The sequence below is a fragment of the Uloborus diversus genome, chromosome 9 (genome assembly GCF_026930045.1).
Source record: "Uloborus diversus isolate 005 chromosome 9, Udiv.v.3.1, whole genome shotgun sequence".
Classification (NCBI taxonomy): Eukaryota; Metazoa; Arthropoda; class Arachnida; order Araneae; family Uloboridae; genus Uloborus; species Uloborus diversus.
In genome coordinates this window covers 71,183,511-71,198,247 of record NC_072739.1, presented here as the reverse complement: position 1 = coordinate 71,198,247, position 14,737 = coordinate 71,183,511, and the positions used below count along the sequence as shown (strand labels likewise).

Sequence of the window (14,737 nt, the reverse complement as noted above, 5' to 3'; positions counted from 1 at the left end):
CTGTCGTACGCAGCCTTACCTCTGTGTAGGGGGGCTATACAGGGGCTAGACCCCACTTTTCCCCCTAGTTCTCTGGTTTTTTTATGGATATAAACACAAAGAACACTTCTCCCCCTTGTGGGGAGCGTCAGACTGAATCGAATAGCACCGCAAATTTTTTTATTATCAAACGTTCTGATCCTTATTTAAATTTAACAAAAGTATCTCCTTTTCTCATCAACAAAGCCCTCGTTAATCAAATAGGGGAATTTCAATCAGTTAAAAAATTGCGTAATGGTGAGCTCCTCGTCGAAATAGAACATCAAAAACAAACCACATCCATTATGTCTGTCAAACAAATAGGATCCTATCTTGTAACTGTTACCGAACATAAAACCCTTAATTTTTCCCGAGGAATAATATCAGAACCTGACCTTCTCTTTACACCCGAGGAGGAAATCTTGGAGGAAATGAAGGACCAAAACGTAAGTGCAGTAAAAAGGATTACGATAAAACGCAATGGCGAAATGATCAATACTAAACATATCATTCTAACATTTAAAACACCCGTCCTCCCTCCACGTGTTAAAGCTGGCTATCTCTCTTGTCCAGTTCGCCCCTATATTCCAAATCCGCTCCGGTGTTTCAAATGCCAGCGGTTTGGACATTCGAAAATTGCGTGCCGTGGTACTGACACCTGTGCCAGGTGTGCAGAGCCCGGTCACGATAGTAATACATGTTCTAAGACCTACAAATGCGTCAACTGCAAGGGGGAACATCCTTCATACTCCAGATCATGCCTAAAATGGATCTCAGAAAAAGAAATTCAGGTGATTAAAACAACACAAAAAATATCCTATCCAGACGCAAGAAAACTGGTTGAATCTCGCACACCTACAACAGGCCTTTCATATGCAGCAGCCATCAAAAAGGTATTTAAATCTGCAAGCACACAAACAGATGCAGAAACTGAAACCTCAACTAATCCCAAAACCGTAAACACAACCAAATCAAATAAACAAACTAATAGTCCAAAATCTTCTTTTAAGAAAACTAACCAAAATCAACAACAAAAACAAAAAACAAATACTGTATCTGTTACTGTTAATGAAAACATTCCAATCGCACAAAATTCGAAAAAACTAATTGAAAAAAAGAAAATTATGCAAACACGTGCTAAAATTGGGGTGGCCACTAAACAGAGGCCCCCAAAATATTATAATTTTAAAAAGGAGGACTTTTTGCTTTCCAGCAAAAAAGTCAAATTGACTAAATCCCAACTACTTCCTCCCCAAGAGGAAGACGAGGATGTTGAATTTGAAGATCTTCCGCCATCCGACGATGAAGGGTGGACGGACCATCCTACTTCATGAGCCGCTCCCTCTTCTTCCGGCCGTTCCTCCTTCCTTTTTTTCTCCATGGCCCTGAGCATTCTTTCTTGGAATTGTCAGAGTTACTCGCATAATGTCACGGATATAAAAGATCTTGTCGAATTTCACCAACCGGCCATATTCTGTCTGCAAGAAACATTCCTATCGCCCACTGATAAACCGAGGTTGAAAGGTTTCGACATATACCGCAAGGACTGCTTGTCAGGAGACCGTCGTTGTGGAGGAGTGGCATTGCTAATCAACAATGATTATGCATCTAGCCAACTCAATATCAACACATCCCTGCAAGCAGTAGCTGCGCGCGTTCACCTTCACTCGCTGTTCACAGTTTGTTCTGTATATATTCCACCTTCTTACGACTTGAGAGGCGTGGAGTTGCAGACACTGGTTGATCAACTTCCTCCTCCATTTGTCATCTTGGGGGATTTCAATGGCCATAATCCTCTCTGGGGGAGTCCAGACTTCAACAGTAGAGGTTTAACAATAGAAAATTTTATTGAAGACAATGATCTCTGCATCCTTAATAACGGTGAAAACACTTATTTTCATCTTTCTACCCAATCTTACCATGCCATCGATCTCGTAATATGCTCACCTTCTTTTCTGCCACGTTGGGATTTTCAGGTGGAGGGTGGACTCTACTCCAGTGGCCACTTTCCAATCAGGATAACCTCTACAGGACGCTGCGGCCATCAGCAGCATCAGCAAGCTCGACTTCGCATTGATCGAGCTGATTGGGCAGCATTTACCCAGTTGGCAGAAATTAAATCAGAAGACGTGACTGATATTGATATCGATGTAGCGGTAAAGCGAGTAACCGACATCATCTTAAACGCAGCTAACGCTGCTATACCAAAAACCACTAAAGGCAGGATCAAGTATCCTAAGCCTTGGTGGAACCTTGATTGTCAGGAGGCTCATAAGAAACAAAAAAAGGCATGGAACACGTTTCGTCGTTATCCAACCACACAAAATCTCGTGGCACTTAAACGAGCTCGTGCTGAAGCTCGGAGGATTCGACGAAAAAGCCAGCGGGACTCGTGGCAGGCTTATGTCAGCACAATCACGACGTCCACCCCATCTAAGACAGTGTGGGGTAAAATCAAAAAAATTTCTGGCAACTTCAATACGTCTTGTGCTCCCATTCTGGAGAAAAATGGTCAAGTTTTGTCGGATCACAAAGAGGTGGCTAACTGCCTGGCGACTCATTTAGCAGAAGTCTCCAGTGCAAATAACTACTGCAAAAAATTTTTAACTATCAAATCACGCAATGAACAAAGAGTTCTAGATTTTAATTCAAACATTTTTCATCAATACAACACAAAATTTACACTTCAAGAATTAGATATTGCTTTACAAAAATCAAAAAACACATCACCTGGCCCTGACGAAATACACAATAGTATGTTAAAAAACCTAAGCAGGTCTTCATTAGAAAATATTCTGAGACTATTTAATAGAATTTATTCTGAGCACAAATTCCCCAAATTCTGGAGCCAAGCAATAGTAATTCCTATTCTTAAACCAAACAAACAATCTGATAAACCCGAGAGTTACAGACCTATAGCTCTCACAAGCTGCCTTTGCAAAGTAATGGAGCGGATGGTAAACGCCAGGCTCATGTACATTTTGGAGTCTTGCCATCTGCTATCTTCATATCAAAGTGGATTCAGGCGCGGCAGATGTACCATAGACAACCTACTGCTTCTCGAAACATCAATAAGAGAAGCATTTCTCAAACGAAAACATCTTGTGAGCGTATTTTTTGACATTGAAAAAGCATATGACCGTACCTGGAGATATGGCATCCTCAAAACCCTGCACGAGTATGGGTTGCGAGGTAACCTACCAAACTTTCTTTCTAATTTTCTAAGAGATCGAACTTTTCGCGTACGTGTCAAGTCTGTTCTATCGGATACCTTCATCCAAGAAGAAGGAGTTCCCCAGGGAAGTGTGCTAAGCGTAACTCTTTTCATAATCGCAATCAATAGCTTAATCGATCAACTGCCTCCTTCTGTAAAAGGTACCATGTTCGTTGATGATTTTCAAATTTCTTTTTCTTCATCGAGCATGAGTATCATTGAAAGACAACTTCAAATAGCCATCAATAAAGTATCACAATGGGCGGAAGAAAATGGCTTCTCTTTCTCTGCTCAAAAAACCTTTTGCATTCATTTCTGCCGTAAAAGAGGTCTCCATCCTGATCCAAACCTTAATCTTAATAATCAACCAATAGTTGTAAAGGATCAGGGAAAATTCCTGGGTCTCATATTTGATAAAAAACTTAAATTTGTACCGCACATACAAGAACTGAGGAAAAAATGTTTATTGAAACTAAATATCCTGAAAGTCTTAGCAAACACATCTTGGGGTGCTGATAAAGAGTCTCTGTTGAGAATTTACAGGGCTCTTATACGCTCAAAACTTGATTATGGATGTCAAATTTATGGCTCTGCAGCGAAGAGCTATCTGAAAGCCTTGGATCCAATACATAATCAGGCACTGCGCATTTGCACAGGAGCCTTCCGAACCTCACCTATCAACAGTCTTCATATTCTAGCACATGAACAGTCTCTTAACAATAGACGTCTCAAACTTTCTTTAAATTTTTACTTCAAAACAAAACCTTACACTAATCACCCACTACACCTTCATATTTTTAATCCATCAAATGTTCTGTTATTTCTACACCGTCCTTCGATGATCCCAACATTTGGGATCCGAATGCGTCGGATGCTGTCAGACCTGCAGCTATTAGATTTCAAAACCTTCAACACATTAAAACCAATTGAACCATGGTGTGAAGTAAATACATCTACTATCAATGACCTCGCTAAATTCCCTAAAGAGACTACACCAAATACAGCTTACCAGCAAATATTTTATGATACAAAATGCAAATATTCGGAATATAAAGATATTTTTACCGATGGATCAAAAGCAAACGATCACGTCGGCTTTTCTACAATAGTTGATGGTCACGTTATGGCAGAAAAATTAAACCCATCTTGCTCTGTATTTACTTCAGAAATAAAAGCCATATTTATATCTCTTCAGTCAATAGCCCAATCCAACTACAAAAAGTGGGTGATATACACTGACTCAAAGAGTTCAGTGGAAGCAATCACTCACTGCAATAATAATAGCCACCCTATAGCCATTCAGTCCTATCATTTGTTAAAAAATCTTATGCAAAACAATTTTAAAGTCCTCTTTTGTTGGATCCCTGGTCATGTAGGCATTGTAGGCAATGAGGCAGCCGATTCGGCTGCCAGAACTGCAAGTATTCTGGTTGACGACCGTGTTCCTTACGCTGACATCAAAAACGCCATTTCTGAATGTCTTAATACGCATTGGCAGCGGTCTTGGCATTCAGAAACCCAAAACAAACTGCGTTCAATTCAGCCCTCAACTAAAGGCTTTACATCATTGCCTCTCACCAGGAGAGAACAAGTTTTATTAGATCGACTTCGCATTGGTCATACTAGGTTCACACATAAATACCTTTTATGCCGTGAACCAGCTCCAATGTGCATAACTTGTAATGTCATTCAGACAGTGTTACATATTTTAAGTAACTGCCCAAATTTTAATCATATACGTTTCAAATATTTTAATGATTTTAACCCTACTTTGAAGGAGTTGCTTGGCGACCAACCCCATCGCAATTTACACCCCTTCCTCCGGGAGATTGGTTTCTCCCTTTTAATTTAGTGTTTGTGTCGTCATTATGTGATTTCGTCCTTTTTATATTTTTCAAGATATTGTTTTATCCATTTTTTCTTAATATGTTTTTAGCATTTATATGTTTTTAAGGTGTTCCTTTTTTAATACTACATCTGGAAGGTTTATGCTTTTACTTCAAAAAATACTTTGTTTTACTTTTTTGATTCATTCTTAAATGAAAACTAAATAAAATATAACAAAAAATCGTTTGGCGCAGTATAGCCCTTAAGGGCTCTTGCGCCATAAAAAATCAGCTAACCAACCAACCAACCGGGGGTAGTCGGTGCCTCAAACGGTTGACGTCAGGGATAGCAGGCGAACCCTGGTGTAAAAGCCTTACCCCTGTGCAGGGGGGCTACACAGGGGCTAGACCCCAGTTTTTCCCCTCAATTCCCAGGTTAATTTATGGATGATAACATAAAGAATTCCTCTCCCCTTGTGGCGAGCGTCAGAATGAACCGCCAACATCTGCTAAATTTTTTGTCATTAAAAGAAATGAAAACCTTACATTTACTGCTGTTTCTCCTTTCCTTATTAACAAAGCTCTTGTAAATCTCATCGGTGACTTTCAATCTGTAAAAAAACTACGTACTGGTGAATTATTAATCGAAATCAAGCATCCCAAACAAGTTCAATCTATCCTAGCTATCAAGCAATTAGGCTCATATATCTTGTTCAAAATTTATCGTTCAGAGTCTATGCAGTAGTGTTTCCATTTCTCTAAGTTAGTCCAGTTTAGTATGTCATTATAGATTCGGGAGAGCTTGTGTCATGAAGCAATTCCTTTAATAGCATAGTTTCAGAAATTTCTAATTTAGCATCTCATGTGGTGTCTTGATCCAAGGTAGGGACTGTTTCTAGATCCTTAATTATGTTTGGAAGATGTGATTGAATAAGGTTGCATTCTGTGAAATCGGGTATCAGTTGAGGTAGACAGGAGATGGATATCCCTGCTTGCTCTGGTGAGATTTCCACAATTTTTGGTAGCATAACTTCGTCTTCTGGTGTCATGTCAATAACGGAAGTTATCTCGGGATCGTAAGGATGTTTTTGTTGTCTGCGACACTTGTTTGATTACATGGTGTTCTTGAAATATAGTCGGCTAGGCGATTTTCCTTTCGCGGAAGGTGAACGAATCTGTATTGATATTCGCTCAAGGTGAGCAACCAGCGAGTTGTGAGGTATGCAGGTGATGTTGTTTTCGAGTAAATCTTAAGCGGGGCACTATCAGACAAGATATAAAAGGCACGGTCATAAATGCTGAACTAAAAAGCGTGTATAGATTTTACAATGGCTATAAGTTCGACCTTGATTGCAGGATATCTCTTCTCACTCTCAGAGAGGGTCTTGGAAAAGTACGAGACAGGTTTTAAAACGTCCTCCTCTTTTTGCATTGGTACCCCTGCAATCGCAACTAAGCTAGCGTCAGTGTTAACGTAGAATTCCTTGCCCCAGTCGGGCTGAATTAGAAAAGGTTTCTTAAAAAAAGGTTATCTTGAAGTTTCATGAATGCATCATTACACTGTTCAGTCCAGATGAAGGAAAACTTTGGGTGGGTGAGACAATTCAGGGGGTGTACTAGGTTTGAGTAACGGTAGATTAGGTTGCGGTAAAAGGCACTAAGGCCTATGAATCTTTTAAGTTGCCGCTTGGTGGTAGGGGCTGGAAAGGAGACAATTTTAGAGATATTTGCTTGAATGGGATGGATCTTTTTTGCAGAAATTTCGAAGCCAAGATAGTTGATTGAGGACTTATGCAACTCGCACTTTTTCGGAGAGAGAGTCATATTAAACTTGGTTAAAACGGAGAATAATTTGGATAGTTTTCTTGTCACGTCCGGAGAAGAGTCGCCACAAATAACAAAATCGTCCTGGTAAGCGAAAATGCCAGGCTCATTTACTTCCTCTAGGACGCAGTCTACCAGATTTTGAAAAATAGAGCTCGCGGTACGGACCCTGAAGCATAGACGTTGATATTTAAAAGTTCCGAAAGGAGTGACGAAAGCAAAACGGTCTCTATACTCCTCAGGAAGGTGAACTTGGTGGTATACACTTTGTAGATCAAGAGATGAGAAGTAACGGTATTGGGAAATTGCATTAATGATTGTTTGGATCTTCGGAAGTGGGTAGCTAGCATGACAAATTAAAGCGTTGACCATACGCAAATCAAGCACAAGCCTGTATTTGGGTGCGGTCACACCATCACTGCGTTTCTTGACCAGGAGCATTGGCGAAGACCACTCTGAATTTTCTCTGACTATTATTCCTGCTTCCTGGAGTTGATGGATTTGGTTACTAGCCTTTCTATCATAGACTGTGGGAGTGGGAAAGGCAATGTACGAATAGGGTAATTGTGGAGAAAGTTGAAGTTAACAGGGACTCTATCCGTATATCCCAACGCCTTGAGCGATGTAGAAAAACATTTAAAATTATCACTTAATAGCGCTGACATTTCCTGAGCATGTTCAGGGGAGAAATGTGACAAATTAAAGTCCTGAATACTGAACTCTTCCTTTCTAAGATTGATAATTTCTTGGGATGCCTAAATAAAATTCGTGTAGAAATAAATTTCGCTCATCACCTTGTTTCATTTCTTCAATATCCTCAACAGGTTCTACAGTCCCCACCGTGGTATTTTTGTTTAAATGAATTTTCTGTTCGGAAGAATTTTTAAGAAGAACATAGAATGTGTTCATTTTATTGGCAGGGGCAGTTGATTCAGCAGCATCGCATGTGGAGTTGGGGCGAACAATGCTTAGATCAGAATCCACGTTGGTATTTTTCAAAATAGGGGTAAAAAGCAGGTTCACTTCTTCATCAAATTTCTTGGGTTGTGTATGTACTTCTGCATATACAAACGAATTGGGTTCTAAGAATGTCTCTCTTGATAACATAACATTAACTGAATGACTGATGATTTCCCCACAACATTGATGATTCCCTTTTGGTATATTTCTGTGCGACCCTACGGAGCATTCCACATTGGAAGAAGCATGACACTTGGGAACATTGCCTCTTGGCTGACACGAAGTAGTAGAGTGACTTTGATGAAGATCATTAAAGAAAAAGATAGGGATGTTTTCATTCTGTATTATGATTGACTTTTGAGACGGAAACATTTGAACGTTATTTTTTGTGAGGAAATTCATTCCCAATATGGCATGAAAAGTAGAATCTGTACACAGGTCAATTATAAAGAAGGTGTTCTTGAAGAACTGCTTTTGCATCTTGAAAGAGAGTTCTACGCATTGGCGAAAGTTTGCGGTAGAATTTAGAGTTGAAATGGAGACGTTTCTGGCTATGTTTATGTAGAGAATGTTATGCTTCATGTTTTCAAATATGTCCGCAGCTGCTAATGAAATTGTCGACCCAGTGACCAAGAGAAAATTGAGCTGTGTGCCAGAGATCTCAACTCGAACGAGTGGTAGGGAAGAGGCTGAGCCAGACTGGCCAATATCCGCATTTGCAATGAAATTCTTTTCATTCCCCACAAGAGGAGAAATGAAACAACGATCAAAATATTGGTGAGTATAAGCTGAATTTGTACATGGTGTGTCATGTGAAGTACCGTGATGCAGGAGGGTCTTTTAGCCTTAGCAGGAGACGTTCGAGTAGCTGAATGAGTGGTGATTTAGATTGCACCACTTGACTTCTTTTTGTTTAAAGACTCGGAAGCAAGTTGCGGCCTCCGTACAGTGGGTTATATAACCAAAGATCCCATGCCATCAGTTGGGCTTGTCACAGGTGGATGAAAAATTGGGTAATTGACAGTGCGAATATCTTGAGGAATAAAAGTAATTGCATCTGAATTATATTTAGTGGGAGGCGGTGCGTGTATGTTAGGTGGAAAAATAATAAGTGCGGTTAATGCAAATGATTTCAAATTGTTAGACGAAGACTGAGCGGAATTATTAGCAAAGGACAAATGGTGAATTGAGTGTTGCGAGTTGTTTTGATCTGGAATTTCCTGGCGAGAGAGATCTTGGTTTCTTGAGCTAAAAATTCGATTAGAATTTCTTGATTGATTATTGCCCTCTTGTCTGTTCCTTAGCTTGAAGCATCGATCAATGATATGTCCTGTCTTTTTACAGTAGGAGCAGACCCTGAGAAAATTTCCCTTTGAACTTTCCCTAATGTTGGGCCTCTTGGAATATGGGTGGAAATTTTTGTCGCCTCTGCGACGGTTATTGTGGAACCTATAATTTGACCCGTTGTCTTTTGACGGAATCTTTCCCTTGACCCTCCAGTGATAACATTTTTGGACATGACATGTGAAGAAGGGATACTCCGTTGTCGAGATTTAAGTTGCTCCGAGAGCTTTTGTATCAGTGCCGATTTTGTGGCATTTTGGGAGAGCAAGGATGCTTGAATAAAGAATTCTTGCAAAGGTCATTGACACGAGCTACCGCTTCATCGAAACTGTCAATCTTAGCTTCTAAGAGCTTAATTCGTATGTCAGGAGGAACCAATTCGAGTAACTTTTGTAATTTAATTTTGTTGAGAGCCTCGCCTTGGGGTAAGCTGAATACCAGTGACGTAACACGGCTAATTCTGTGAGCTAAATTTTTCATGGATTCGTTCGGCTTCATTGCCAATCGGTGGAAATCCGCCATGGTAACCCTTGCTTCATGTTTAGCGGCTAAAATCACAGTGTGATCCTTTGTTTTTCTGAGTGATAGAGATTCCAAAAAGAATTGGAGAGCAGCATTTTTTAGTTTACTTTTTAAAAATTAATTGCCCTGTCTCCTGACCAGTTATTTACATTGATGATGTCGTCGACTGTCTCGCAGAAGAATTCTAACTGGGAGGTATCACCCTCAAATGGGTAAATGTGGACCATGAATTGAGCCGAGCTAGTGCTGGAAGCAGTCGAGTACTGGCCGGCACTCACAGCGAGTGCGTTGACAGCTCTTTGAATGCGTCTGGGAGCCATAATGATGAAAACAAGCAAACTGTGCAATAATAAGTTGAAAAAAATTCAAAGATCAAATCTGATGCTCCTCAAACTGATGTGAAAGTATACTGTTGTCAGGGTGGGGTATACGCTGCACCTCAAAATCATATTGTTTACCACCAAAAACTAATATGCCTATATTTTCAAACTCATATCTTGTAAACACAATGGAATGTGTGGCATACTTATATTATAATCAAAAATCTTCAAGACTAAATAATTTTCAAACTTGTGTAACATGTAAATACAATGGAATGTGTGACACACTTGTATTATAATCAATAATCTTGAAGACCACATATTTTCGAACTCGTGTAACATGTAAATACAATGGAATGTGACATTCTTGTATTATGATCAAAAATCTTCACAACCACAGCCATGTTGATTTGCAACAGGTGTGATAGCACATACAATGCATTTGACTTCATTTGACCATGAGTTAATTCAATGTGTTAAGTAATGCATATTTGTGATCATTAAATAAAATTTTGGATGTAAACACATCATGTCAATAACACATCAAATGCACTTCATTTTAAAAATATAAATACACATTAATGCACAATGTCACCGTTCATTCAAGCATTCGGCTTTACCGCCGGGGCAGTATTGGCCGGCACCAACTGTGATACTTTTTAAAATGTATAATTTAAGGTAAATATGAAATTATTATTTCAAAATTAATTCTAAGATAATTCATGTTTATCTGACAGGGGTGCAACTGGAGAAATTCCGGTGTAGAAATTCGACGGACGCACAGTGGGCAAAATCACCGATTTAGGTGGACAAAAGTTATGTTAAAAATTAATGATACATGTTTCGAATATTATTACTGATTAGTGCTGTAAGACAGAAATTTATATAATAAACCCCGAAAGTCGTTTCTAATTTACAAATACATAATAGCTAGTAAGCGAGTTTGAGCAGCTGTCTTATCCTGTCCCAATAATAAAATTTCAAAGGTCACTTCTTAGTTGTTTATGATTCGTTCTGCTGTACGATTCCCATAACAATAATTAATCTTCAAATATAAGTTGTTTTTTTCATATGTTTCGTTTTGTATTACGGATTCCCGTGTTTCCCGAATCATGGATGTTTTTAGAAGAAGGTAAGTTCGTAGTAAATTATTTCATAGTAAACAAAAAAAAGAAAAAAAAAATTGCCACGGTCACGAGCGGTCACAATAAAATTGGTATATTTCGAAAGCTAATAATGTCTTGTTTTTAGATTCCATCCCCTTTTTTTCCGATTTTTTTTGCTTTTCGATTAAACTTCTAAATTTCATTGCAGGAATACTTATTAAGATTCTAGATTGCAGTTTTTTGAGAAATGGAGGGCATTAGCGAAGGAGGATCGTCACGACGGGTTGGTGAATTTCATTATTGGAAATTATGGACAAGATGGTGACGAATTAGACAAAAAATTGCTAAAGCAAGCGGTAATGGAAGTGTCCAGCAATATCTCCAAAAAGTGGAAGAAGGCCCACGAAAAATGGACGTTTTCAACAAACTATCTTGGCTAGACAAGTCGGATTTCGAACTAAAAACATCTCGGATTGTAGTTGTGAAATCAAATGTTTCTCATCTTCCTGGTCGACCGGAAAAAAAGCTTTTCTTAATAGTGCAGTTGGCTTCGTTTTAAGACGCGTTTGGTACTTTGGCGATAATCTACAGAAAGCGCGGCATGGAGCTTTAATAATGGCGCGCTTTATAAGGAGCGGGTGTCTTTGTCTGTGAGGTTTGACTTCAAGTTATCTTTCTTTCAATGATTAAATATGGCAAGCACTAATACTTACAAGTATTTTTTTGTACCCCAATGCACTTCAACTTCAAGGAGAAATCCCGGAAAACGTTTTGTAAGAGTTCCACGAAATAATACTAGAAAAAAGTGGTTCGCTACATGCAGAAGGGAGAATGGCTCAGCGAAATCGAGATTGCATTGCTGTGAAGATTATTTCAACGTAAGTACTATTTACATTATTCTTTACAAATGCTGCTGTTTTTGACCTGTGATTTTTGTTTGACCCTGACAGGGGTAAAATGAAATTTTATAATGTTAAAAATTACAAGGATTGGATCATCGGCCTGTCAATTACAAAACTCATGAACTTAGAAGAGAACTATAGTTTTGGCAAAAATTGCTCGAAATATTTATGAAACGAATTTTTAGAAGTAAGCAATATCAACTCACACTACAACTTTTTAATTTAATAAATGATGATTATGAAACATTTTTACTGTAAAAAAAAAAAGTTTCCAAGACGTCTTAAGTTATTGGAAGTGCTTATTAAATATTAGTTTGATTTCATAATAGCCTAAACATCTTGCATTACGAATGTTGCATCTTAGTAAGTTTTATAAAAATTACTTTGTTAAATATGTTATTCACTCTTGTCATTTAAGGGGGTCAAGAAGGTGAGCAATCGCCCCCCTCCCCTGACTTTGGGAAATCAATATTTACATGCAAATGGGTTGATTTTTAGTATTTTGGTACAATTTAAATTTAGTTCACACCTTTTGGCCCTCCCCCCTCTGAAAAAGTTCAGAATGATAATTTTGATATTATTTTTCAATATGTATAAGTATTTTATGTAAGTGGTTGTACAAGAAAGACATGTGATGTCTTATACTTTGTTTTTCATGTAGACTGAGGAAGATTTTTGCAATGTTGTCGCGCATAATCTTACAGGATGCCAACTAAAATTAAAAGATGGGGTTTTGCCAAGCAAGTTTGACTGCCAACCGAAAAGAACGGCTGCGCATACACCAAAAGAGAGTAATGTTGTAGCAAAGAAAGCTAGAAGAGAGATGATAGTTTCAATTTTAACTGAAAGAGATGAAGTAAGTATCTGTGGTATTATTATCTCTTATGTTACGTACATAGAAATAAACTAAACAGTTAATAATTAAACTTGTATTGCATGTATAGCATAGATTCAAATTGTTCAATAGTTGTTTGAAGGTTAACTAAGAAAATGTAACTTTGAATTTACGCACAAATTGCAAAATTGTTATTAGTTCGCGCATAGAAATAAACAGTAGTTTTAGCCTGGTATATTATTTAGTATTTTATTTATTCCCAGTAAAATAAATATTAAATATGTAATGTTTTACCAATTTTATGAATTTCTAGAAATTAATTTCAAGATATTAAGGTAAGGGCCTTACCTGGAACTTATTTTTGTGGGGCTCTTGTTTTTTAAATAAAAATAGTAATTAAATTATTACTGATTATATTAATTAAAAATAAAATGTATGTTTTCTGAATAATGGAAATTAAATGTTTTACTGTGCAAGTAAAATTAACAAAACATTTTTCTTAGTAATTCCAGACAGATACGAATATCTGAGAGAAGTTCCCTTTTAGTCCTGGGAAAAAAGGAGGAAAAAAAATATTTTTAAATTGTTAAGTTTTGAAATTTTTGGTTTCCTAATTTGATCAGAAACGTATTTATTATGGAAGTGATGAATTAACTATTGAAAAGTGGTTTATAGTATTTAATTTAAAAGAAAGATCTTGAAGTAGTTTTGGTCTTCCACAATATTCTTTCAAAGAAAAACAAAAGAACAGTAAGGTTTGAGTCTTATGACTTGTAGGTCATTTAGTTTTTAAATATATTAAAGAAAAATAATCTATATAGTGCTGCTGCTTTGAACTTGCATAGCTGCTGAGCCTACAGAAGGTTTGCCCGACCACGGTTGAGAATGGCTACTCATATACTTAGAAATTGCATTACACATAGCACTTGAATTAGAGACATAACGAATAGCACTTTGGCTGAGTAGGGGAGAGCGGGGCTAAAAGTTGAGCGGGTAAGTCGTTCCTTTTGAAATAACTCAATGACGGTAAAAGATAAATGTATTTTGTAAATACCTGGTAAAATGGAATGTTGCAGCGCACCGATGACAGCCATATTAGCCAGGCCAGTGCCGTCTGGTATATTAAAAGCTGAGCACGAGCATCACTGATCCACTTTTGTAAATATATTTTTTTTAACTTTTTGGTCTTTTTCACGAAATTCAAATTTTTATGCAAATATCTATTGTGCATTCTAAAATACTGCGCTGATCAAGTATCTGATCAAAATTTGGTCGAGTACCGAGTAGTTACCGAGTACTCGGTACGTCTCTAAGTGGCATATTTTCTAACATATGCTTGGTCTCTCTTTTTTTTTCTTTTATAATTGTATTTTTTTCTTTAAATTTGCAGAATTCAACTGAGCCTGCTGCAGACTTTGAAGAAATAAACACTTCAACTGTGTTAGTTAATGCTGGCACTCAAACTAACAAAACCTATAGGAGTGTAGGTGTGCAAGTAGGGAGTTCATGTTTTTCAAATGTCTGCAAAGAAGTCCAAACAAATGATCTGTCAGAGGCTGCATCGGATTCAGATTCAGAGATCTCGGCTGCAGTAGAAAATTCTTCTGATGATTTTTGTTCCGGTGATTCCTTGGTCGCAGAAGAAAATTCTGGAGATTAAGCGTTGAGGAAAAAAGATGCACAAGTATGCGTCAGTGTATAATCGCACCTCATTAATTTTTGAGCAATCACGATTGCTTATTGTTCTCATTTGACCGTTTTTGGTGTTCCGTGCCTTTTTCAGCTTGGACAAGAAGCCTCTGCAGCACCAACGTGCACCGTCCTCTGCAGGTGGCGCGGCGCGGCTGCTCCGGTTCTGAGCTATTC

At 38.0% G+C, this 14,737-nt stretch overlaps 1 protein-coding gene across 1 annotated transcript in view; it reads left to right on the top strand.

Annotated features, from left to right (window-relative positions):
* LOC129230311 (pyruvate dehydrogenase phosphatase regulatory subunit, mitochondrial-like) overlaps positions 1–14,531 on the top strand; it is a 158,359-nt gene extending 143,828 nt beyond the window's left edge. Inside the window, 1 exon segment of the mRNA XM_054864709.1 lies at positions 14,262–14,531. Within this exon segment, the coding sequence (XP_054720684.1) occupies positions 14,262–14,531 (270 nt within the window).
* The last annotated feature ends 206 nt before the right edge of the window (positions 14,532–14,737 follow it).